The sequence below is a fragment of the Chelonoidis abingdonii genome, chromosome 4 (genome assembly GCF_003597395.2).
Source record: "Chelonoidis abingdonii isolate Lonesome George chromosome 4, CheloAbing_2.0, whole genome shotgun sequence".
Lineage (NCBI taxonomy): Eukaryota > Metazoa > Chordata > Testudines > Testudinidae > Chelonoidis > Chelonoidis abingdonii.
Window position 1 is genome coordinate 129,747,307 of NC_133772.1, and position 26,727 is coordinate 129,774,033.

Below are 26,727 nucleotides of genomic sequence, written 5' to 3' on the forward strand. Positions count from 1 at the left end.
AAGAAACAACATATGCAGTGGATGTGCATTAACAATCATTGATAAAACTAGGATATCCTAATATCTCTACCAGCATGATAAATGTCCATTTCTACCAACAAAAGAGTAGGCTAATTTTTTTTATTTTACTATTAAGGCTTTTGGTGAAATCTGCTAAAGCAGAACTCAGTTCTTGATTCATTCTGGTTGGCCAAGAAGCCTCCCAAATTAATGACTTTTCAGAATGAGTTTAATCATGGTTTTTAAAGCATTTACTCTTTGTGTGGATTATTTAAATAACTAACTAACTAAATAAGGCTGTACTTCAGTCATCACTGGATGATTTTACTTGAAGTGACTCACTGATATTTGTAACAGGTTGGCTTTTCCTTTAAAGGCCGATAGGCACAGGTGAGTTGAATCAGGTAGTTCCCTATAACAGGCAGCAGGTGGCTGTAGGGAAGGCGGGAAGCTTAGGAAACTGCAAGAAGAGCCTTCTGCAGGGAAGACCCTGATATCAGCGGGTTTGGAAGCAAAAGACAGAAACCAGAACCAGGTAGGGTCCAAAGCAGGAAAGGCTCCAGACAGAAAGGCCTGAGTGTAGGCTAAACTGGAGCTTCCTGGGAGTGAACAGACTCCACCAGAATGTGATGGAGTTTCCCTACTGAGACTGCAGGCAATAAAAGCCTGAGAGTGACTTAGGGTGACCAGACAGCAAGTGTGAAAAATAGGGATGGGAGCAGGGGGGTAATAGGCACCTATATAAAACAAAGCCCCAAATATCAGGACTGTCCCTATAAAATCGGGACATCTGGTCACCCTGGAGTTACTCGATGACAGGATAAAACCAACATACTGAGTTTTGGGACTTTGAGTTTTATTTTGAAGTTTTATTTATGTGAATAAACTTGGGCCTCCAAGAAGGGGTGGTGAATGGACAAGAAAAGCCTATGTGGAGCTTGTTTAAGAAGCTCTTTGAGGAAGAAATTGTTATCAGGGCACTGCAGAGGTACTTTTGGGAGGCAACTGACCCCACTACAGTACTAATAGCAATCTTTTCATAGAATTGTAAAAACAAATATTTTTGTTGTAATTCTGTTTAAAAATCACTAGCTTTTTTGCTTTGTCTTTTGTATATTTCTGAACATATCCAGATATTATTTTTTGTATTTGTTTTTTCTTATGTAAATCAGAAAAGTCAAGAATTTGTAACAGGAAATATGAAGTTCTTTGATTGCACTCCACTTCAGTGGTATGTACTTCCACACACACCTCACACACATTCCACTTCAGGTGTGTGCATGTTCAGTTCAGCAGAGTTGGAGACTTTTCCCTTAGTGGTGCCCGTTCGGGCGGTGCATGTGCCCTCTGCTGCCCTGTGTTACTGCATAATGGTATAAAGGGCGGCGCTGCCCTAGCCCATCCTCAGTTCCTTCTTACCATGATCGGTAGTGGGAACCTGTCGGCTTGCTCCTGCAGGTTTATCCCCTCACAGGGAATTTATCTTATCTTTCTGTAAATAGCTGGGACTCGTTAGTTAGTCCTTTATATTCATATACGTTTCATTTGTTATTTTTATTGTTTTATTGGCACGTTGGTTCCCTTTTGTTATGGGGTGCCTCAGTTTTTGGAGTTTAAGCCTTGTGCCAGCTACAAAAGATCCATGCCATTGAGTGACCCGCATTCCACCTACCTAAAATATCTCAGCAAGGGTCACGTTAGGGATGCTGCCAAATTTGCAGGGACTTTATGCTGTGAAAGAAGAAAGAGAGGTGAGCCTATGCCACATCCTTAGTGAGGTTGCCCTGTGTCCACCTGATGAGCCTTCCTGCTTGGGGAGTGCTTTGGTTTCAGTGCAGAGTGCTCCTCTGGACATTGGCACTGATCCCCTTCCCCGGTGCTGAGAAAGAAGGACAAGGAATTCATCTAAGGAGTCGAGGCTTGGGTGTGCTAGAAAATCTAGATCCCTGGTACCATCCACCAGTAAGCACTTAGAAGGACAGAGGAAGGTGTCCTCTGGCAAGAGATGCTCATTGGTACCAATCACTTCATATCCAAGGTTGTTAACTGTGACACTGGTACCAGGGCCATTGAGATTGACCCCCTCATGATACTGACTATTTCTGTGCAACATGAAAGGATCTCAGTACCAACAGGGCTGGAGACATATGTGGCAGCACAAGACATACTCTCCCTTTTGGTGCTGGACTCCCAAGGTTACAGGAGACAGCTCACCCAGTGCCAGTGTATCCTCAGGACTCCGCTATAGACTTGCCTAAGTCTAGTGGCTTTGGTACTGTGGGTGGATAAAGCATCAATCTGTCTGGTGTTTCTCGACCAGTGCAATCTAGAAGGGGTAAATCTACCTTGATATCCCTGGTATCAGTATGTCTGAAACAGCACACTTTAATCTTGTCATTGCATGGTATGGCATCACCATGATCAGCTTCCTCTCGCTCCTGAGACAGACAATGACTCTCCTTTTCCTTAATCAAGAGAGCTGTGTTGCTGATGCCCACTGGAGGTACGGAGATGCTCCAGAGAAAGGGAACCTTGAATCAGTCATAGCTGGAATCATATGCCATGTACCCATGGCTCTAATGAAACCTGCTTCCAAATCCTCCCCAGCTCCTATCTTTAAGGTCCAGAAGGATGTCCAGGAGGATATTTTCACTACTGAGCAAAATCCTCAACCTTTGGAACATCCACCCACTATGCTGGAGGGGAATCAATCTCACCCTCCTTTATATATGTCCATGTCATTGCCTGATGAGACAACAGTGCCACAAAACACTTCACCAGTCCAAGATGACTACAGGGCTTACCAAGACATTTTCAAACAAGTAGCTACCTCTCATGATATCCCTTTTGAGGTGGTCTAGGAGAGTTTGATTAACCTTGTAAACACTCTGGTTTCAATAGGGCCATCTATAGTGGCTGTCCCTATCAACGAGGCCCTCCTGGATTCTGGAAGACCCTTGTGGCAAATGCCATCTTCTCTGCGTCCAACAGCCAAGAGAACCAAAAGAAGGTACTATGTGCCTTCTCAAGGCTATGAGCCTTTTTATACCCATTCATTGCCAGGTTCCTTAGTTGTCTTAGCAGTGAGTGAAGGGACACATCTGGGACGCCCTTCTTCTACCCCAAGCATGTACAGAGACTAGACCTTTTTGATAGAAAGATATACTCCACACCTGTCCTACAATTGCATATCTCTAACCAGCAAGCTTTCTCCCTCTGGAACTATGCAGTTTTCAGAGAAGTTGTCAGAGTATGCCAGGCAGAAATTCCAGGCCATCTTAGCACTAGGCAAATGATGGTTAGGATTCTTTGCAAGCTTCTTTAGATGGGGCAGATTTGGCAGCCAGAGCTATGGGATCTGCAGATGCTCAAGGAACTGAGGGGATCTGGGGAAGCTCCGCCCTTTATATCATCACACAGTAGCATGAGGCAGCAGAGAGCCCATGTGCTGCCCCAATGGATATCACTAAAGGAAAAATCTCTAACACACACATCTGAAGTGAAATGTAAATGTGCAACATATCTTGAAGAAAAAAAGTTACAGAACTGGCTAGTAACTTTTTTCTATTTAATAAGAAATGGAGTTGGGATACACAAATAAGACTGCAGTCCAGAATAACTCCATTTACTGTTTTGAGGTGAAAAGGTGCACACCTTCTGTCAGATTCTAAGCATCTATCAGATTCAGTTATTTTTAAATATAGGATGAATTGTAAAGAAATGTGAAGACCAACTGTAAATTTACAGACTAAGGGCCTGGGCCTGGGCCTGGGCCTAGGCCTTCAAGGGGGGAGAGATAGCTCAGTGGTTTGAACATTGGCTTGCAAAGCCCAGGGTTGAGTGCTCAATCCTTGAGGGGGCCACCTTGGGATTTGGGGCAAAATCAGTTCTTGGTCCTGCTAGTGAAGGCAGGGTACTGGACTCAATGACTTTTCAGGGTCTCTTCCAGCTCTATGAGATAGCTGTATCTCCATATATTAAGTGCTTATGCATGTACTTAATTTTTAACATTTAAATCAATGAGACTACTTTTATATATTGTTACTTATGTGCATAAGTGCTTGCAGGGTTGAGCAAATATTGCATCCTTTTATAAGTGTCTCAGCAAACCAAAAATGTGTGTGGCAATATTTGAGACATTTCAGTCAAGTGAGATATGACCAGTTTTATTAGATACACATATAGATGCTAAACAGCTTCTTGGTCTTTTGGTATTTTGGGTATGGATAATAAAAATATTGGCATTTTTTATAAAGGCAGGAGCTTATGAGATATGGGGATAAATTGATTACACTGATACAGAATACAGTACATGCACTGTGGATGTTTAAGAAAATGGATGTATAACAAGAATGAATCTTGAAAGTAAAGCTATGATTTTGGGGGGCTGGATTTTTCTCAGAAGCCTTTGTTTTCTCACACCGTCTCAAAACTTTCCTTTTCATTATAATTCCACAGGTCTGAAGAAATAAATTATGCTTCCAGATAATGTAGAATACATTCTGTATTTCTTGATAACACATTGAGATTACATTGTTTTCACATCATTTTGTTTAGATGACAGTGCCTCTGCTGCAAGCAGTATGGAGGTAACAGACCGCATTGCTTCTCTGGAGCAGCGTGTCCAGATGCAGGAAGATGACATCCAGCTGCTCAAATCTGCCCTGGCTGATGTGGTTCGACGTTTGAATATTACAGAGGAACAGCAGGCCATGCAGAACAAGAAAGGACCTACCAAAGGTTTGCATTTCAAATATATGTGAACAAATGTATTTAAAATTAGTCAAACATTTATGTGTGTTAAAGTTTGTCATTAAGTCTTTTAAAACACTCAGGATAAACAAGAAAAATTAAATTTAAAAACAAAATTCATAGCCTACTAAATAGAATACATAAAAAGCTAAGTGTAGCAGTCTTTCAGAAGCTCACCCAACCTATCAGATCATCTGCATTTTCTTACTGTTTTAATCTACATTTTTAATTTTCACACAATTCCTATTTGCTGCCTCTTGTCCAAAATCAGATCGTAAACTCTTCAAGGAGTGAGTCATCTTCTGTGGTCTGAAACCCCTATTTTGTCTTGGCAATACAGATGAAGCTGATCAGCCAGTGAAGATGGCTAAGCTGCCTTTGAGTATCTTGTACTAACCTAGCTTGATTCATGTTGTGCAGAATAATGTCAGTAATATACAAAGATAATAAAAAAAATTAAGTTGAGCATCCAGTATTACATAGATAGCTAAGGTTTGCTGCAACCGGAATGACATGGTGTAAGTGATGGTAGTCTGATGGAGTCAGATTTGCTTGCTGTAAAATTGCGGTGAGTTTGTTGCCATTTGAAAGTTATTCAAAAATTCATGGGTTTTTTTTACCTCTTTTGTTCTGTAATCTTAATAGAAGTAATTGTGGCAAGCTAGATGTGAAAACTGTGGCTAGGTTCACGAGATCTCTGATACCTGAATTATGAAAGTATTTTCATTACAAGTGGGATATATGTTCACTTAAAATTAACTTTTTAAATTTACATTTGATGGAAAATGTGCATTTTATGGTCTTGTAATTAAGTTACAGGGCTGAGAATCAGGGATCTGCGCTTTCCTCCCAAATCTACCACAGACCTTTTGTGTGATCTTGTGCCATCAATTACTTTTCAGACCCTGATGCAGCAAAACAGTTGAGCACATGCTGTGGTGAATTAGGGCCTTTGTATGTTTTGGGGGGAACTCCAGCAGCTCACTATGGAACTAAATTAATGGGTCTTAAAACATACTAGTTCTTGGCTGGAACACGCTGAAGGCATTCACACTATTATTTTTTTGTATCTCTTATTGTTGTTAGAGTTGCTAGGTTTTCGACTGGAACACCCTGTCGAAAAGGCACCTTGGTGGCTCCGGGCAGCACCGTGTGCACTGCTGATCGGGCCGTTTAAAGCCCGGTCGGTGGCACAGCGGGGCTAAGGCATAAGGCAGATTCCCTGGCTCCACGTAGCTCCTGGAAGCAGCCATCAGGTCCTTACAGCCTCTAGACATAGCTGCAATCAGGGAAGCTCTGTGCGCTGTCCCCATCCCAAGTGTCAGCTCTGCAGCTCCCATTGGCCAGAAACTGTGGCCAATGGGAGCTGCAGGGCCGGCACCTGTGGGTGCAGGCAGTGTGCACTGCATAGAGACGCCTGGCCGCTCCTCCGCCTAGGAGCCGGACATGTGGCCACTTCTGGGAGCCGCACCGAGCCAGGGCAGGCAGGGAGCCTGCCTTAGTCCCTTGTGCTGCTGACCAGGAGCCACCTGAGGTAAACGCACCCAGCTGAAGCTCGAACCCTCACCCACACCCCAACCCTCTGTTTCAGCCCTGAGCCTGCTCCCACACTCCACCCTGAACCCTTCATTTATGGCACCACTTTGTAGCCTGCATCCCCAGCCAGAGCCCTCACCCCCTTCCGCACCCTAACCCCCTGAGCCAGCCCAGTGAAAGTGAGTGATGGTGGGGGAGAGCGAGTGAAGGAGGGAGGGGAGATGGAGTGAGTGGGGGTGGGGCCTCAGAGAGGGAGCGGAGTAAGGGGGCCTCAGAGAAGGGGTGGGGCAGGGCAAGGGTGTTCAGTTCTGTGCAATTAGAAAGTTGGCAACCCTAATTGTTGTCCTTGCTTCTTTTGCTGCCAGAAACTGTTTAAGGTCCGATACAGTAAATACTACTATTAGTAGCTTCAGGAAAAAAAAAACTCCATTCCAACATAATTTTTGAGGGGCTAGGAAGCCCTATGTTACATTTACATTCAAAGTTCTTTGAGGTGAGAAAACAAAGGCAGTAACTATTGTCAAATTGCAGCCAGATCAGTTCTTATTTTTAGGCTTCATGACAGTGTAAGTACAACTACAGGGCCAATCCTGCTTGCATTGAAGTTAATAGTGCATTGACTTTGGTAGGAGCAGAACTGGATGCTAACATAGCAGGTAATTCTTTATGATGGCAACTTTCTAAGGAGTTTGTACCAGAGAAAGAGCTTCAACTAACATGAGCTGTTCGGCCATCACAAACTACAGAAATAAGTATTGATAATATTTGTAATTTCCTGCTAATTTCCAGAAATAGGTGTGACTATAAATATTATAAAATTTATTTTTATCATGATATTTCACCTTCATCATCGCTGTCTGCTGCCCCCATACCTCTGCAGGGATATAAAGTAGAATTAGAAGCATCTTAATAATTTGTTCCTTTTAGCAGTTTTGACAAAATGCTAAACTTCAGAGATGGACGTTTTTCTTGTGAATTATAGGTAAAACTATTTTTGAACAAACTGCATACCTCAAACAGCTTAACAAAACAAAAGCAACAAAAACGCTTAATTTCCTGTATGTTAAAATTTTAGTTTACCTCACTTTTAGGAATAATTTAATAACTTCAGGGTGATAGTTTAGCACAGCAGTGACTAACAGTAACCATTACGGGAGGGATTTGACTAGAGGGGGCCAAAGGTGAAACTGCAGACATCTTGTCATGGGAAGCTGATTGAGACTCAAACTTTTTCACATTGACTGCACCTTTAACCCCCAGTGTCACAATTATTAAACAAAAAATTGAACTTGGATCTCAAACGCTCTCGTGCAAAAGACTGACACATAACAGTCAGGATTTGAAGTGCAGTATATCTTGTTTCATGCAGATATTCAACAATTCAAATCAGAGGTGCCATGTTGGGGCCCACCTGAGAGAAAGGTAAACTCACAGCTCAACTTTTAAGACCTGGCACTGGGTATTGCAGTGGACTGCAGATTCTAGAACCACTGCAGACTGCTCAAATTTTCCCATGGCACAGTAGTTAACTTTGCTTGGTTTAAAGCCTAATGAATTCCAATTTTAGATACCATAATGAAGCTAAGCTCAAGATAAAATCAAGTATTGTTTGTGTCAAGTGTTGTATGAGCACTTGTGTGATCTTTCAGTCATGTAGTTAAAAATACATATAAGGAAACTTCAGTTGCTTACTTACTCCAGTTAGGATTTCATTTACTAATGGCTTTTAAAAAATTTAATTAGCCTATTATGTAGAGTTTTTATGAGGTCCTGCCTTTCTTTTATTTTTTTTTGTTATTCTTTCCTTTTTTCAATTATTGGTTTGTTTGTAATCTTAATAGCCCTATTAATCCATAGATCAGAGTATGAGTAAAAAAGCAGCTGCTGCTGAGCCTGATAAACATGTCAGTGCTGCTACCACAGGTAAGACCCTGAAGCAACAGAACTTGTAAAATAAATATGTAACAACTGACAAAACTCTAATATGAATGAGTGAATTACTAGCAAGCTAACAGTACTGACATGTTTGGAACTATTTGACAGCTACAGCTATTTAAAATAAGTGTAATAAATAAAACTAAAAAGCCACAGAGTACATAACTGATTGATTAAAGAATTTAAAAAGAGTTAATTATATAGCACTTAAGAATTCCAGATTATTGCTGTACTGCACGCTCTTTTCACGCTAACTTTGTAGTAGTAACAGGGATAGAATTTGGATCCTTGTGCTCCAGAAGCACAGGTGTTTGCCACTTGATTAGAAGGTGAATCTCCATTAGCTGGTAACAGTATAGCATTTATGACATACTGTGGAGTAATACTGATTCCATCAAGGTAGGAAGGTAGGTACACACTTAACCAGCTCATTCCAACACTTTTCAATAGGTTTGGGTTTTTATACATGTATCCAATTATGAGAACACAGATGATGATTGTCAGCATGTTAACAAAAGCACATCTAGCCAAACTGCAATTGGAACTTACTTTGGCAAAACAGAATTATGTGAGTATTTATATGGCCATGACATTGGTGTTATGCAAAGACCATCGGATGGTTAATGACCACAAGTTTTCAGGACATTGGTTTCATGTCAACCACAAGGTAGAACCTCCATATTAAAAATAAATGAATACATGAAGAGCAGATTTATATTTTAATGTTATTAGAAAACTTTGTTTTGGTGTCTAATTTGCATTGCAAGATGCATGAATCCAATTTTTGTTAGTATTTGTGATACTTTCTGTTCTGGTATTCACATAATTTAGAGCTGTCTTCTTGTCAAATGTGCTGCATGCTTTCATACTCAAAATGGACTTCAGTGCTCAGACATGTTGGCTAAAGTCAGTTAACATGCACAAACATATGAAAGTTTGTTTTGTTCAGAGTTCGAAAACCTGAGGTCTGCAAGGCAGTAATGACTGAGAAGCTTACAACCATCATATTCCAGTGTTTTAGAAGCTAGAAAGAGTTGTTAACATAGTATATAATCAGGAATCATGTGCAATTTTTTTCTTAGTGCTTTTAAAAGAGTGATTTCTTTCACTGGTGTCAGTCTGTTAGGACCCTTCCTCATTTCAGTGTTTCCTCGGAGCATCCTCTGAGTCCTTTTCGATGTAATCTACATTCCCAATAGGAGCATCAGAAAAAAACTAACTACTTTCTTCAACGAATAAGGTTTAATGCCAAAACTGAGTTACCAAGTTCAATGGGGCAGTGATTGAAAGCTTTTAGTTTGTAGAAATAGAACCAGGGTAGTCTATTAAAGCTCGGGGCCCCATTATTCTAGACATTGTACAGACACATAGGAAAACATGGTCCCTGTCCAGAATTTACAAACTAAGACCCCAGTCTTGCTATTTGCTGCATATCCATGTGGAACCTCTTTGACTTCAGTGAGGCTCCATGCTGGCCCCACTGGCTGTGTTTCACTGCTTCAGGCTAGTCAGGACTGCGGGAAGTGGCGTGGACCAAGGGATGTGCTGGTTGCCCTTCCTGCAGCCCCCATTGGCCTGGGACGGTGAACCGCGACCAGTGGGAGCTGCGATTGGCTGAACCTGTGGACACAGCAGGTAAACAAACTGGCCCAGCCTGCCAGCTGCTTTCCCTGGGGGTCACGTGCCATAGGTTGCCAATCCCTGCCTTAGTACCTACAGCAGAAACAGAATGGACATCTATGATGGGGTAGTCTGCCCATGTAAGGGTGCCAGTCAGCCATCCCTGGTCATGTGACATGGCCCTTTAAAACATTGGAAACTTTCTGGTGTATGCAAAGGCCTAGGAAATAAGCTGTATTGGGGGAGAGGAAGTGGTCCCAGGAATAAGTGTTAAATGGAGAAAGTCACTTATTGTTTCTTTAAGGGCCCAGACCAGAAGCCTTGCAGAATGGTCAGGGAAAGAATTCCCTCTCACCCAATCAGTTGGGGATGATCTGGGAGAAGGGGACTAGCATGTATGCCACCTCCTCTCTCAGGTCAGAGATCAGTAGGAGAAGGCTGACCTGTGGAATCCTCCAAGATAGAGGACTGATTGGGAAAAGGCACCCACCTGAGGGTGAAGCTGGCTAAAGCCTTGTAACTTAGAATCATAGAAGATTAGATTTGGAAGAGACCTCAGGAGGTCATCTAGTCCAACCCCCTACTCCAAGTAGGACCAACACCAACTAAATCATCCCAGCCAGGGCTTTGTCAAGCTGGGCCTTAAAAACCTCTAAGGATGGAGATTCTACCACCTCCCTCGGTAACCCATTCCAGTGCTTCGCCATCTTCCTAGTGAAATAGTGTTTCCTAATATCCAACCTAGACCTCCCCCACTGCAACTTGAGACCATTGCGCCTTTTTGTTCTGTCAGCTTGCCCAAACCATTACCCCAGCTCCATAGAAGAGAGCCAGGGGAGACTCCTGTCTGGAGTAGGGAGATCTGATTGCCTGAACCACAAGCCCAGCTCCAGGAGGAGGGCCGAGGTGAGCTCCTGCCTGAAAAAGATAGCGCATGACCTAACTACATGGGTCATAACCCCAGCTCCAAGAAGAGATCTGGGGATGGGTGGGGGTGGAATCCTGCTTTAAGGAAGGAAACAATACAGATGGTTTGAAACATAACCTGGTGAATGCCAGAGAGGCTGAGAAGCCCCTAGCAGTAGAGCAGGGGCTCACAATACTGGCAGAGGAGAAGCCACCCACAGAATCTCAGGAGGAGAGTACCTTAGGGTTGAACCAGGGAAACAGTATACAGGAGGAGCTCAGTAGAAAGCAGGCTAGGAAAACAGTGAAGGGTTGGGGAGAGATTTGCGTAACCGCTTTATACTGGGCCTTGGCCTGGAACGTAGGGAAGAGGCAGGACTGGGTTCCCCTACCAAACTCAGCAAGAGGGTTTATTAAGGACTCGAGCAAGTAGGCCAAACTCAAAGAGATCAGGGGCTGCATGTCCCAGTTAGGAAGACTGGCCTCTTGAAGCACTCGACTTTTCAGCACCCTGAAAGGGGGCAGGACTACCAGCAACCCAACTGGAAGGCTGAGGTCTTGACAAAGGACCAACAAGTGAGCTAGACAGCAAAAGCTCCATCTGAATTTTGACTTCTTCTCACGGTATGATGAAGAGCAGTTGGGGGAGGACAGGCAGACCTTAAATGGAGTCATAACGGGGAGGATGTGTGAAAGAGCAGAAAAACTGCACCCTGGCACAGCAGGGGTTAAAGAAAACCTGTGGGCTCAGCTAGCCACACTCCGCTATACCTGCAGCCAATGCCAGGCCTGTAGGGGGGAGAAAAGGAAGGAGCCTGGCTCAGTTGGGGCTGTCTGTCAGGATTTCCTGAGGCACCCTGACTTGAGCAAAGATCCTCATACGTTTCATAGTCACTGTTTCAGAATTCGTGGAGCATAATGGCATGGGTTCCACGTCTAAAGCATGACATATGGTCTGTGCTACCCAATTAAGTACAGGGCCAGCACTGCAACCCATTGGTCTCGGGCTACCGGGGCTACCCGCACAAAAGTTTCTAAGGAAACCTCAGGATCATCTTCAGGCCCCATTTTGGTAAACTGGATAGGGGCAGGGTTTGTTGACTCTGCTGAAGCACTGAGTCGCTGTATGGAGGCCACCTGTTGGACCAGCTGCTGCTGCTGCTGGGCTGCCAATTCAGAAATTAACTGCTGCTGCTGGGTGGCCATCTGCTGCAGGAGTTGTTGCTGTTGCTGTTCATGGTGGGTGTTTTGCTCGGCCATCCATTTCAGCAGCTGTTCCATCTCCATTCAAGGTCTTTCCTTTTGTTTGGGCTTTTGCTTTTTTTTCTGTTTGTTTAAATTCCTTTCAGCAGGGACTAGGGCAATACCCATTTTCTCCACCACCTGTGATAGAGCCTTCGGTGGCCAGGCGGCCTAGTGGCTAGATCATTGGTCAGCTGGGTTGGAGGGGGACCCAGACTCTCCCCAGGGCCCTTTGTAGTTCAACCCCCCTAAACAGGTTGATGGATCTGCCTCTCTGCCGGTGGGGGGTCAAGACCCGCTTACCTGGGCTGCTACTTATTAGAGTCTCTTTAGTTTGGGGCATAGCCCCATTAGTTCAATAACCCCACAGTTGGGGCTTAGCTGCAGGCTCCTCTTGGCAGGGGCAGGTTTCCTTGCCTCCAGTGGCTGCGTTGGCTGTCCAGTCACTGATCCATCCCTTCAGACAGGCAAACAGAGAGCTCCTGCTTCCTTGTCAGAAAGCCCCCAACTGAGCCAGGCTCCCTCTTTTTCTCCTCTCTCCAGGCCTGGCATTGGCTGCAGGTATAGAAAGGCCATGCTAGCTGAACCCACAGGTTTTCTTCAACCCTGGCTGTACCAGGCAGCAGTTTCCTTGCTTCTTCACAGGAGCAAAGCTCATGAAGTCATATGGGCTTCCTGGACGTGTACTTTGGGATGCAGGAGAGGTGTGCCAGTTGTGAAACAGCCCAGCAGCTGAGACTTGGTACCTGACTAGCTGCTTCCAGCATTTTAATGACAGTTTACATTTTATATAACATCTTTTTGTATGGATGGATTCTAAAGTTCTTTACAAACTGATATGTCGGCTATTTACCGAAACCATTTGATGGACATCAAGCACAGCAACTGTTTAAAACAGCCTAGCTCTACTACATTTTAGGGCTGGATTTAAAATGGAAGGAGAATTTAAATAGGCAGAATATAATTTTCAGAATGAGAATTTTGCAAGGAGATTGAAGTTATATTTCTGGTCTTATAATAATAATAATAATAATTAATAATTGGATATTTTAATGATAACAGTTGGTTAGAACCTGGATTTTATAAATTTGCTGAGAGATGGTATTTCCAATAGTAATGCACCTTGTAACAGCAGACTGAGGTATTGGTTAAATACTAATTTTAGGGGGAAGAGAATGCCTCATGAATCATACTTTTCCTGAAGATGCCTTCTTTTAGTTAGTGTCTTCCTCTAAACACAAAGACTTTGTCACCTTTAGAAAAGTGGATGGAGGATGACCTAGCCCAGCCAGTAGCTCCTACTCTCCTCACAGTTAGGAAGACCCCAAATAAGGAAGAACTTGAAATAATTTGTAGCTGAAGTTATGAGAGGTAAAGTTCCATCAAAGTTCAGATAGCTCTATGACCATTGCAGTTCTTTGCTTTTTTTTCTGTAGATAGAGAAAACTAGCTATGTTGAAAGCAACTGATATAAATATATGAAGAAAGTTACTAAGTTCATATTTGTTAATTATTTATGTAAATTAAGAGAAGCCGTTTAAAATCCAGCTGTGGAATTAAAAGATCCTGTTTCAAACACTTTCTCTAACAGTATTTACTTATCTTTATATTTTCTATTGTTCACAGCCTTAACCATTGTTTGTTAACTAACATATGGTTGATTTGAATGAAAATCTTTGATAAAAACCATTCCAAAATTAATTACACATATGGTGTGTACATAATTTATTTTTCTATATTGTGTTTTTTTCGTTAAGATGACATGAGAGTAGTAGAACATCTCAGTTGATTATATCCATGGTTCTGTTGATTCCAAATGCATTTTCTCACTTCAAAAATATATAACATATATATCTACCCTGTTTGCTGGGTTCTCAGTCATAAAGCCACATACTTAAAAGCACGTTTTTAATGCAATATATAGACCAGTGGTTCTCAGACTTTTGTATTGGTGACCCCTTTCACACAGCAAACCTATGAGTGCGACCCCCCCCCCTTACAAATTAAAAACACATTTTTTATATTTAACACTATGATAAATGCTGGAGGCGAAGTGGGTTTTGGGGTGGAGACTGACAGTTCGCGACCTCCACATAATAACCTGGTGATCCCCGAGGAGTTATGACCCCCAATTTGAGAACTCCTGTCATAGACCTTGGGAAAGCTTGTTGCATAAGCAACAGTGTATAGCTTCTTTATTGAAGAACACAGGCCTCTCAGAAGGCTATTCGCCTTTCTTTCTGCTGCTACGTTGAACATGCTCTAGAAGGGAAGTGGATTTTTTTTTTGGAGAGTGGAGTGATTTAGGGTTGCTCGTGTAAGCAGTCCAATTGAACTCCAGTAGCTCCCAAAATGAGTAAGTGTTGCACAATTAGGCCCTTAAGCAGTACAAAGGTTATTTCACTTATGTCATTATGAATATGTTTAACAATAAAAATGATTTACCCCTTGTAGCTGAGATTTAGCAAGTGAAATTTCAGAAATGTGACTACAGGCTTATTGTAATGAGAGATTTCTGAATGCAGTAAATTATTCAAGCTGTAACTTGTTATTAGTTTAATATTCAGTTTAAATTCCTCTAGGAAGCCTATTCCAAAATGATTTCCTTACAATAAATAGGGCAACGGCTGAAGTTTAGTTAATTTGTCCCTGTTTAATTTTTAATCCCTACTTTATTGAAACAAAGTTAACAGTTCAAAAGCATCTGTGAAATGTGTGTAACCTTTTTTGTTGTCTGCAGAAGTAAAAAGTGACCTTTTCAGTGCAAGCTGTGATTTTACCATCTGCTTGTCTTACAGCTAGACCGTTGGTGCAAACATTGCCATTAAGGACAACTGTTAATAATGGAACCGTGTTACCAAAGAAACCAAGTGGCTCTCTACCTTCTCCATCAGGAACCAGGAAGGAAACTGTGTCACCAGCAACAAAGAGGTATGGAGAAACTTGAAATATGTATAAGGTTATTAAATTAATTGAGAAAGTAGTAAATGTCATCGTTACGCTTTTATAAGAGCATGTATGTGCAGTTTTTCTCTCTTTAGATAACACTTTCAAAGCAATGGTCTAGATAATTTAAAGTGATTTACAGTTAAAATCTTATAAAAATACTTACAACATCTTTCTATTCATACCAAGTTAATTAATCAGGCCTAATATTATTGCAGTAAATACCATAGAAATACACAATGATTAGTCTATTATTTATGTGTTTCTTTGTTGATTCTGCAGTCTAGTAGATTAAGAGTAGGAAATTTCTGCTTTGGATTTCAGAACACGTTCTGAAAAGTAATACCAAAGTTCTTTGTTTTAGACAATAGAAGAAACAAAATCTGGGGAAGGCATGCGGTCCTGTGACAAAGTCATATAATGCTATTGGTCACTTTTTCTCAGTAAAATTATTTTATGTAGAAATCTAATTTGCTGTGTTGTACAAGGAAATTCACTTATTTCAAACCATGTCTAACAAACTCTTATGCCAGTGAAAGCAATCCTGCTCTGACTTCTTACTATTAACATGTATTTAAGTCCCTTTAAAAAAATTCCTTAAATGTCTTGGGTATGGTTTAAAAATTAGTATGCTTCATATTTGTGTATTCCTTTGCATATCCAAGCTCTGGGAAACTTAGTGGGGTGGATGGAGCAGGTTCAGTTTGAGCAAACCAGAGATGCACTGCAGAGCCAGTCTGTTATGCTCCATGGTGCAAAAGATAAGATTCTGTGTATGACTGATTTTTCCTTCTACATTCCCCTACCTTGAATGCCAAACCAGCTTTGGGTGGTGGTAATACACCTCTACCTCGATATAACGCTGTCCTTGGGAGCCAACAAATCTTACTGCGTTATACGTGAAACCATGTTATATTGAACTTGCTTTGATCGGCCAGAGTGCGCAGCCCCGCCCCCCCGGAGCACTGCTTTACCACATTATATCTGAATTTGTGTTATATCGGGTCACGTTATATCGAGGTAGAGGTGTACTATCAGTCTGTCGAAGGCAGATTGTAGAGGCAATGTGCCCAGAAATTACTTGTGTTTGTAGAAAGAGCTAGGGATATAGAGGATGCAGATTTTACATTAAACATGAGATAGAAACCTGATGATGTGCTATGACGGAAACCAGCCATTGACATGATGAAAGGGGAGTGTTGCTGATTACCCAGAATGCTCAAGTTATCATCACCACAGAGTTCTCAGACAAAGCGGATTAAACTCTACACCACACAGTGACATCATGCTGTTGCTTCTACCTACCTGAGATGGAGCTGGACCTCTATGACCGGGGCTCAGTGCAGTTGCAGGTTCAGCAGTATTGTTTGAACTAGCCCTGCTGATGGGAAGGAAAGATAAATTTAAATGGGTGAAATGTCATCAGAATGTTTAAAAGTAGGTGAGAACCTATTTTAAAAAAGAAAAACTACTTTTAGTGTTTCAGAAGTAAACTAACACTGATTTGTATATACTGCATTTTTAGGGTATTTAATTTTATTCATCATAATTCCTTTCCCTAGCACTACTAAAGAAGACTTGTTGCACATAGTAATTGCAAAATAAAATGCAGCATATGAGTATTAACACACTTCAGATGTACACGTAGGGTGTTATTTCATGCTCTGCCTCTAAGAGTTTGTCTACACTACGAAATTAGGTCGATTTTATAGAAGTCGATTTTTAGAAAACGATTTTATACAGTTGATTGTGTATGTCGCCACTAAGTGCATTAAGTCAGCAGAGTGCGTCCTTACTACCGTGGCTAGCATCGACTCATGGAGCGGTGCACTGTGGGAATCTATCTCACAGTTCCCTCAGTCTCTGCTGCCCACTGGAATTCTGGGTTAAGCTCCCAATGCCTGATGGGGCAAAAACCTTGTTGCTGGTGGTTTGGAGTACATGTTGTCAGTCTCCCCTCCCTCTGTCTGTGAAAGCAACTGCAGACAATCATTTTGCGCCTTTTTTCCTGGGTTATCTGTGCAGACGCCATAGCACGGCAAGCATGGAGCCTGCTTTGCTCACTGCTGCTGTTGCGAGCATTGTAAACACCACGCACATTATACTGCAGTATGTGCAGAATCTGGCTAAGAGATGGGAGCACGAGGACAATTGTGAGGAGGACATGGACCCAGACGTTCTGAAAGCATGGGATGTGGCAATTGAGACATCATGGCAGCAGTGAGGGTTGTTGATACAGTGAAATGCCGATTCTGGGCCCAGCAAACAAGCACAAACTGGTGGGACCGCATAGCATTGCAGGTATGGGATGATTCCCAGTGGCTGTAAAACTTTTGCATTCATAAAACCACTTTCCTGGAACTCTGTGAGTTCCTTTCCCCCACCCTGAAGCACAGGAATACCAAGATGAGCGCTGCCTTGACAGTTGAGAAGTGAGTGGCGATAGCCCTGTGAAAACTTGCAACGCCCGACTGCTACCAGTCAATCGGGAGTCAACTTGGAGTGGGCAAATCTACTGTGGGGACTGCTGTGATTCAAGTATCCAATGCAGTCACTGACATTCTGCTATCAAGAGCAGAGAGTCTGGGAAATGGGTAGGTCATAGAGGATGCTTTACTGCAATGGATTTCCCTAACTGTGGTGGGGTGATAGACGGAATGTATATCCCTATCTTGGCACTGGACCACCTTGCCAACTGATACATAACCCACAATGGGTACTTCTCAATGGTGCTGCAAGCACTGATGGATCACAAGGGACGTTTCACCGACATAAACATGGGATGGCTGGGGAAGGTGCATGACACTTGCATCTTTAGAAACTCCGGGCTGTTTGAGCAGCTGCAAGAAGGGACTTACTTTCCAGACCAGAAAATTACTTCTGGGGATGTTGAAATGCCAATAGTTATCCTTGGAGACTCAGCCTACCCCTTGCTCCCATGGCTCATGAAGCCATACACAGGCAGCCTGGACAGTAGTCAGGAGCTGTTCAACTATAGGCTGAGCAAGTTCAGAATGGTGGTAGAATGTGCCTTTGGATGTTTAAAAGCTCGCTGGCGTTGTTTGCTGACTAGGTTAGACCTCAGCGCAACCAATATTCCCATTGTTATTACTACTTGCTGTGTGCTCCATAATATCTATAAGAGTAAGGGGGAGACGTTTATGCAGGGCCGGCTTTATGAACGGCGAGGCCCAATTTGAATACCTTGCAGTGGTCCGGGGCTTCAGCGGCACTTCGGCGGCGGGGGTCCACTCTGGGTCTTCCGTGGCACCGAAGGACCCCCCTGCCACCAAAATGCTGCTGAAGCCCCGTAGCAGACCCTCCACCCCCCGCTGCCGGGTGAGTTTTAAAAAAAATTTAAAAGACACTTAAGGCGCGGGGCCCGATTCTGGGGAATTGGCTTAAAGCCGGCCCTGCATCTGTGGTGGAGTGGGAGGTTGAGGCAAATCGCCTGGCTGCCAATTTTGAACAGCCAGACACCGGGGTGATTAGAAGAGCACAGGTAGGTGTGCTGCACATCAGAGAGGCTTTGAAAACCAGTTTCATGACTGGCCAGGCTACAGTTTGACAGTTGTGTGTGTTTCTCCTTGATGCAAACCCACCCCCTTTGTTGATTTTAATTCCCTGTAAGCCAACCATCCTCCCCCCTTCGATCACGGCTGGCAAAGGAAATAAAGTCACTATTGTTTTGAAACCATGCATTCTTTCTTTATTAATTTTTTAAAAAGGGAGATAACTGATAAGGTAGCCCAGGTGGGGTAGGATGGGCTGGGGAAAGAGGGGAGGAAGGAAGGACAAGGCCACATTGCTTACTGTAGCCACACTACAAATCAAAACAGTTTGAATGACAGCCTTCTGTTGCTTGGGCCATCCTCTGGAGTGGAGTGGCTGGGTACCTGGAGCCTCCCCCCCTTGGGCATCTGGGTAAGGAGGATATGGAACTTGGGGAGGAGGGCAGGCAGTTGTACAGTTGATGCAGCAGCGGTCTGTGCTCTGGTAGGCTTTCCTGCAGCTCCACCAGATGCCTGAGCATGTCCATTTGCTCCCCCATTAGCCTCAGCATTGCATCCTGCCTCTTCTCATCGCGCTCACTTAATGCTTTCCTGGACTCTGCCACTGAATGCCTCCATGCATTCAGCTGTGCCCTATCAGTTCGGGAGCACTGCATGAGCTCGGAAAACATGTAATCGCGAGTGCTTTTTTTTTCTACTTCTAATCTGCGATAGCCTCAGGGACGGAGAAGATAGGAGGAGCATAGAAACATTTGCATCTGCAGGGGGATAGAAAGGGAGAGTAAAATTTAAGATGATACATTTCTGAGAACGAAAGGGAGACTCTTTCACAGTGAATCAAGCAATTCACAGCAGACAGCACATGTGCTTTAGGTACAAGGTCGCATTTTGCCTTTTATATTGAGCGCTTGCCGGTATGGTGACACATCACACATGGCTGGGCAACAGAATTCAGTTTCCAGGCAGCCATGGTAAGCCAAAGGGTATGCGGGTTTGGCTTCTAATGTCCTCCTAAACATATGGGAATGTTTTCAAACTGCAGCGCCCTCCTTTCCCTTAGCAAGCAATGCCAGTTGTGTTTGCCATTTAAAAGGAGGGGCTGCGGTTTTCAGGTGAATGTGCAGCACACACCTTCTCCCACCCCTCCGTGTGGCTATTTGGGATGATCCCTTCACCCCTCCCCCCACCATGTGGCTATTCTCAGGGATTATCCCTTTTAGCCCAGCATGAACAGGGTCCTTTTACTGTTCCCTTACAAAAAATCTTCTATTTCAACCAGGTGAAATGATGTCACTCTCCTGAGGCTAACACAGAAAGGTATAGACCAAATGTTGCTTGAATGCGACCAAAACCCAGGACCATTTGCTGCCATGCTTTGTGCTGCAATGATTCCAGACTACTTACTATTGGCTTGGCGTGGTAAAGTGTCCTACTGTGGAGGACGAAATAAGGCAGCCCTGCCCAGAAACCTTCTGCAAAGGCTTTCAGAGCACCTCCAGGAGAACTTCATTGAGATGTCCCTGGAGGATTTATGCTCCATCCCCAGACATGTTAACAGACTTTTCCAGTAGCTGTTGTGGCTTCAAATGCATGCCAAGTCTTCAGGGCAAATCAAACATTAAACACTATTGCTTTAAAACCCTGTACTGTAGTTACAAATGTGCACTCACCAGAGTTGCCTTCTCCGCCTTCAGAGTCGGGGATCCCGCTTTGGGAGGGTATTGGGTCCAGGGTGATGAAAAGGTCCTGGCTGAGAACAGATTCACTGCTTGCCTGCTGCGCGTTCTCCTTCTCCTCCTCCTCTTCCTCATCCATAAAATCCTCCTCCATGTTGCATGACGCTCCCCCCTTGCAGGTGTCTACGGACAGTGGTGGGGTAGTGGTAGGCTCCTCCCTTAGAATGCCATGCAGCTGATCATAGAAGCAGCATGTATAGGGCTCTGACCCAGAGTGACCATTTGCCTCCTTTGTCTTTTGGTAGGCTTGCCTGAGCTCCTTGACTTTCACGTGGCACTGCTGTGTGTCCCTGTTGTAGCCTCTGTTCATCATGCCCTGTGCAATTTTGGCATATATATTAGCATTTCTTCTTATTGTTCGGAGTTCTGCCTGCACAGATTCTTCTCCCCGTACAGCAGTTGGATTCAGTGTTTCCCATTTGCTCCATGCTGGAGCTCGTTTGTAATTCTGGGAGGACTGCATGGTCACCTGTGCTCCTGAGCTCGCCACGCTGACCAAACAGGAGATGAAATTCCGAAGTTCCCAGGACTTGTCCTGTGTACCTGGCTAGTTGGAAGTGCTGTCCAGAGCAGTCACATTGGAGCACCCTGGAATAGCTCCTGGAGGCCAATCACGTTGATTTGCGTCCACACTACCCCAAATTCGACCCAGCAAGGTCAATTTTAGTGCTACTGCCCTCGCCGGGGAGGAGTACAGAAGTCGATTTTAAGAGCCCTTTAGGTCGACGGAACGGGATTGCTTGTGTAGATGCATTCATTATAAAATTGACCTCATGTGGCTAAATTTGACCTAACCCTGTAGTGTAGACCAGGGCTAAGAGGTGCAGAACAGAAAGAACTTGCTGCCCAGGGCTGGGGGTGGCTAAATGGGTTTTAAATCATCCTGGCACTTTCCTGATTTTGACAGCCCCACAGGCTAACCCCTGCAGCCTATATGGCTCATCATTCCCTGGAATCCCTTCTGTGTTAGCTATGTACTGCAGCCTTATCTTTCCATAGCTTTTCTCCCAGCATATCCTCTGTGCTAGGGCTTGTTGGAGAACAGCCTGTGGCTGTCTTCCTCAGTTTTTGTTCTATGGAAATTCTTCACTGACTTTTCTACCCAGCGAAAGGGGGCCAGAGGGAGGATGAGAGTCTCATCCATAGATCTTAAATAAACAGTGAGAAAATAATCTGAGACACCTCCATATGGGAGAAGAAACAGTAGACATAGGCAATCTTTCCTGTTAACTAGATGCTTATTAAGACAGTGTTATTTCTCTCATTCTCACAGAAATGTAATTTATAAATTCAGGTACTATAGTACGTGAGATAATTGTTTCTTTTAAAAAATCTTTTTTTGAAATGAACTGGTATAATAACAAATGTAGTTATAGGTAATTTTCACTTTATAGATTCTAAAATGTAGGTTTTAATATAGCATTTGCTACTTTCAAATTTATTTAGGTCTGTCTTTCAGAAATGTATATTGTACAGTGTTACAGTTCATCATAACTACAGTAACTAAACTTCAGGAGGAAGAGATATTTTAAAAAATTACTTCTTCAATGAATTACTGTGAAAGGAAGACTGTTTTTACTTTGTAGATTATTGTCCACTGCTGAAAGCTTCTAATATTGACCCCTAAATTGACTGGTAGAATTCCCAGTTTTTGTGGTAAATTATGCTCCAGATATTCCATATTTGGAGTAGCTTTACTCTGAACTAATATTTTATGCTTACAAATGGTGAGAAAAATGAATTCATTAACTATTTTACATTTATATTGGGCCATTCCACATTCAAATACTGTGGAAGAGCATGTGTGTGATACAAATGAAAAGGTGTCAGCAAAAAGGAACTTTTTTTCCATAACTCTTTATTTGCATTTAGAAGCTTAACTGTTTCCTTCACTTATATAATATGTGTAATTTTAAAGAAATCATTCTGTGCTGGCTTCAGCTAGTAAAAACAAAAACAAAAGATCATTGTTTCTTTTTACACTGCAGGATTTGAAAACATTCAGCTGCTTGCAAACTTAGAGATTGCAGAAGCAATCCACCGCATAGTGGTAATGCTTTGTGTTCCCAATTAAAATCTAGATTTTGGAGCTGATTTGGGATAGATTTGTTTTCATTAGACAAAAGTAAAAGAGGAGAAAATGTAGGGGAAAAGAATACAGGCCATATCTTGCTCAGTAGGGATTCTGGTGCAGTCTATAGACTAGCATGTATCTTAGCTTTCAGAAGGAAACGATCACTCATTCTCTCTGCTTGAGGAGATTGTAAGATATCACAGAAGGGCAAAACTGTGAGGACTGGCGATCAAAATAAAGAAACTGGTACAGAAAAGAACACTGTAAAAAGCATGGTTTTGTACAGAATATAAAATACTTTAATATGATAAATTCCTGTTGCTTCCAAACTAGCAACACATGCCCTCTGAGAAATTGCTCTCTCTCTTGGAATTAATGTACTACATTCTGTACTGGAGCAACAATAATTTTAAACTGGGATAAATACAAAATCAATATGCAGTTTCAATTAATTCTTCTGTTTTAATACCCTCAAATATCAAGAAGAAGTTTTTAAATAAATGGAAAACAAACACAAACATTCTTTCTAAAGTGAACTTTGGGTGGCAAAACTAATCTATTACATTGCGTCACTAACGATAGAAGATATTAATGTATCACACTCAAAGGCATAACGCAATTAAAGCCATAAAAGAGTTCTTGAATTTATTCTAATTAATTTAAATGAAGGTGAGGGAGCATGTAAGACAAAATGTGAAATATACTATTATTACAATACTTATAACTTTAGTTAGAGGTTTAACCGAATTGTGCACCATTTAAAATTAAATTGATTGGGTTTGGCAAATTTTCTGAGTCAAATTTTGACCTCACTTCAACATCGTGGGTCTGAAAGCTCAGCTTGAACTTGAATACTATTAGATTCCTGTTTCATTTAGGGGAGAGAGAGAGAGAGAATGAGAAGAGAAAAATTCCAGTGGAAATATAGATACAGCAGGCCTGGTTCTCTTCTCTGATGTTTGTACATCAGGGTACCTTTGTTAAAGTCAATGGAATTACACCAATATAAACTTTGAAAATTTCAGTAAGCCAACTAGAATATTTTCTTCTGGAGTTACCCCCATTAGCCAAGCTAACAGAGCCCAGGTTTCCTGTTTAGTTAGCAAAACACTTCACTATTATTGATATAGATATCTATATACCATACAGTCATAGTATGTTTAACATATCCTTTAATACATATGTGATGAATTAATTTGTCAGATACCTTTTGACCATTGCACCTCCACTCTCTCCACTTACCCATCTCCACCCAGACTTATTCTAATATTGCAAACCTCTGAGCAACTTCAAATATCTTGCACACTTTAAATACCCTGTTACACAAGTTACCTAATTCTGCCCCTAACCTGCCCAGTTAGACTGGTCTTTGATTCAGGATGGGCCTAAGCCCCAATATTTTGGGACTGTGTATGTCTAGAATTAGGCTCTTTATGCTTTTTGGAAAAAACTATTTCCACCCAGGGTGGAGCAACACTTTTTCTAGTTCTGGAAAGGCCCACTATATTAGATTATAAAGCTGTGACCTTTGTAATAGAAAAGCTATTTCAGGGTACATTTAGATGTTTTCTTCTCCCTCTGAGTCCTATGAAGTTACTTAAGAACATAAGAACAGCCATACTGGGTCAGACCAAAGGTCCATCTAGCCCAGCATCCTGTCTTCCGACAGTGACCAATACCAGGTGCCTCAGAGGGAATGAACGGAACAGGTAATCATCAAGTGATCCATTCCCTATCTCCCATTCCCAGCTTCTGGCAAGCAGAAGCTAGGGACACCATCCCTGCTCATCCTGGCTAATAGCCATTCATGGACCTATTCTCTATGAATTTAACTAGTTTTTTTTAACCATGTTATAGTCTTGGCCTTCACAACATCCTCTGGCAAAGATTTCCACAGGTTGACTGTGAGTTTTGTGAAGAAATACTTCCTTTTCTTTGTTTTAAACCTGCTGCCTATTAATTTCATATGGTGACCCCTCGTTATGAGAAGGAGTAAATAATATTTCCTTATTTACTTTCTGAACACCAGTCATGATTTTATAGACCTCTATGATATCCCCCCTTAGTCGTCTCTTTTCAAAGCTGAAAAGTCCCAGTCTTATTAATCTCTCCTCATATGGAAGCCATTCATTTTTGTTGCCCTTTTCAGAACCTTTTCCAAGTCCAATATATTTTTTTTGAGATGGGGCAACCACATCTGCATGCAGTATTCAAGATGTGGGCATACCATGGATTGATATAGAGGCAATATGATATTTTCTGTCTTATTATTTATCCTTTTCTTAATTATGCCCAACATTCTGTTTGCTTTTTTGACTGCAACTGTACATTGAGTGGATGTTTTCAGAGAACTTTCCACAATGACTCCAAAATCTCTTTCTTGAGTGGTAACAGCTAATTTATATCCCATCATTTTATACGTATAGTTGGGATTATGTTTTTCAGTGTGCATTACTTTGCATTTATAAACACTGAATTTCATCTGCGATTTTGTTGCTCAGTCACCAAGTTTTGTGAGATCCTTTTGTAGCTCTTCACAGTCTGCCTGGGACTTAACTATCTTGAGTAGTTTCGTATCATCTGCAAATATTGCCACTTTACTGTTTACCCCTTTTTCCAGATTATTTATTAATATGTTGAATAGGACTGTTCCTACTACAGACCCCTGGCGCATTGATATTACTTATGGTAAATATACAATACCTTGTTTTCCTAGTATAAGGATACTAAAAATTACTTCAATGTTTTTAAACCCTCTCAAATATCTGTAAAATAGTTTTATGTAAGATAATATGCTGTAAAGGCATTACTGCCATAGGATTTCATTGTCTTGTTTATCTCACTTGTGACTTCGTCACAGATCAACGCAACCATCCTAAATATTGGTACCATTACCACACCATTGCGTTGTAATATGTGTGACGATTTATATTCTTATGCTTATTATTGCTAGGCTAGTAGTAATAGCATCATGTTCTCTAGCTTGATATTATCCATTTTGTTTATGATATCCACTGATTTTTAAGAGAACTTAGGCTAGTGTTTCTCAAACTGGGGTCGCCACTTGTGTAGGGAAAGCCCCTGTCGGGCCGGTTTATCTCCCCTGTCCGCAGGTCCGGCCGAACAAACTGGCCCAGACCGCCAGGGGCTATCCCTACATAAGCGGCAACCCCAGTTTGAAAAACACTAACTTAGGCTGTTTGTTGAAGCTGCAGAGATGGTCAGTATATATAGAGTATTGCTAAACATTCTTGTCATGCATGGATATATTGTTGGACTATAAATACTTATTTTGAACTGACCACACATCTGACTGAGGAACCAATAAAATCCACGGTATTTCATTCTTGCATGTATTTTCATATCTTGAATGTGCAGTCATGTGTGTCTTTAATTGTAAGTTTGTTTTAAATGTGTCTTGCTTCCACACTTGTTGTATTCACTTTTATTCTGCTTTGTTTATGCACCTCTCAGTCATGGATTACACAGGTCTGTGAGTCTTCTCAATGCATGCAAACTGAAAAACACTACTGTAAGGTGAGGGATTCTTAGTAGTATTGTAGTGTCATAGTTCAGTAAGTTTTCCTTTCTGTCATAGCTCAGTCTATGCAGGGGGGTTATTTTAGTGGTGGTGTTGATATCCTAATACATAATTGTATTAACTATTACAACCTTTAGTATTCTCAGAAATAAATTTTGCAACTTATACTCATAACCAATGTGTTTAAATGCACCAGAACTTTTATAAAGTAATTAACTCAGTAATAGTACCTCTACTTTTCATGCTAATATTATCTCAATTATAGTGATGATTTTTCATAATGTAAATTCCTTCAGACATAATTGCGTATTGCACCTTGTTTCCTAAGTATTGTAAGTGAAACTTTTTGTCCTGGTGTTGCACCATTAAAAACTACCTTTTCTTAAGATTGATTATGAAGGCCAAATTCTGGACTCAATTATTCTTGTACACCCCTATAAGTCAGTGTCCTAGTTTCTGTGATCCTTATGCTTCTCATTTAAATTCTAGTTGAAGTATCAGTATGTCTGCTGTGTCCAGAATAAGCATCTGAATAGTGTTCACTGTAGCATCTTAGTTTTTTAATTATATGAAAATATGGTATTAGACCTACCAAAATACGTGCATGCTTATATTGATTTAGCAGTATGATGGTGTTGCCATAACCCTTATCTTTTCTTGCCTCTTCACTTCCCTACTGCCTGTCACTATTGCTCATTGTGTCAAGGCTAAAATCTAAATCGTAAATTCAATGAGGCAGGGACCATGTACTTGTGAAATGCCTAGCTGTCCCGTGGGTCCTATAAAATAATAGAGGTTTCAGAGCTAGGGTGACCACCGGTCCCTCATTTTAAGGGACCATCCTTTATTTCATTGATTTTATCCCTTTTGGTGACCATTCATCCCTTATTTTAAGATGTATTTAAATGTATTAAAACTGTTAAGTAA

The 26,727-nt window shown here is 41.9% G+C and overlaps 1 protein-coding gene across 6 annotated transcripts in view; it reads left to right on the forward strand.

Moving 5' to 3' along the window:
* Nucleotides 1-26,727, forward strand: part of EML1 (EMAP like 1) — a 222,976-nt gene that overhangs the window by 110,001 nt on the left and 86,248 nt on the right. For 3 of the 6 annotated variants that reach the window (XM_032771562.2, XM_032771560.2, XM_032771561.2), the window contains exons 2-3: nt 4,558-4,740; nt 14,790-14,922. In XM_032771562.2, the coding sequence (XP_032627453.1) occupies nt 4,558-4,740; nt 14,790-14,922 (316 nt within the window). Of the gene's footprint in view, nt 1-4,557; nt 4,741-8,145; nt 8,212-14,789; nt 14,923-25,733; nt 25,797-26,727 lie in introns of those variants that run through there. The other 3 variants (XM_075065678.1, XM_032771565.2, XM_075065676.1) reach the window with 3 other exon arrangements.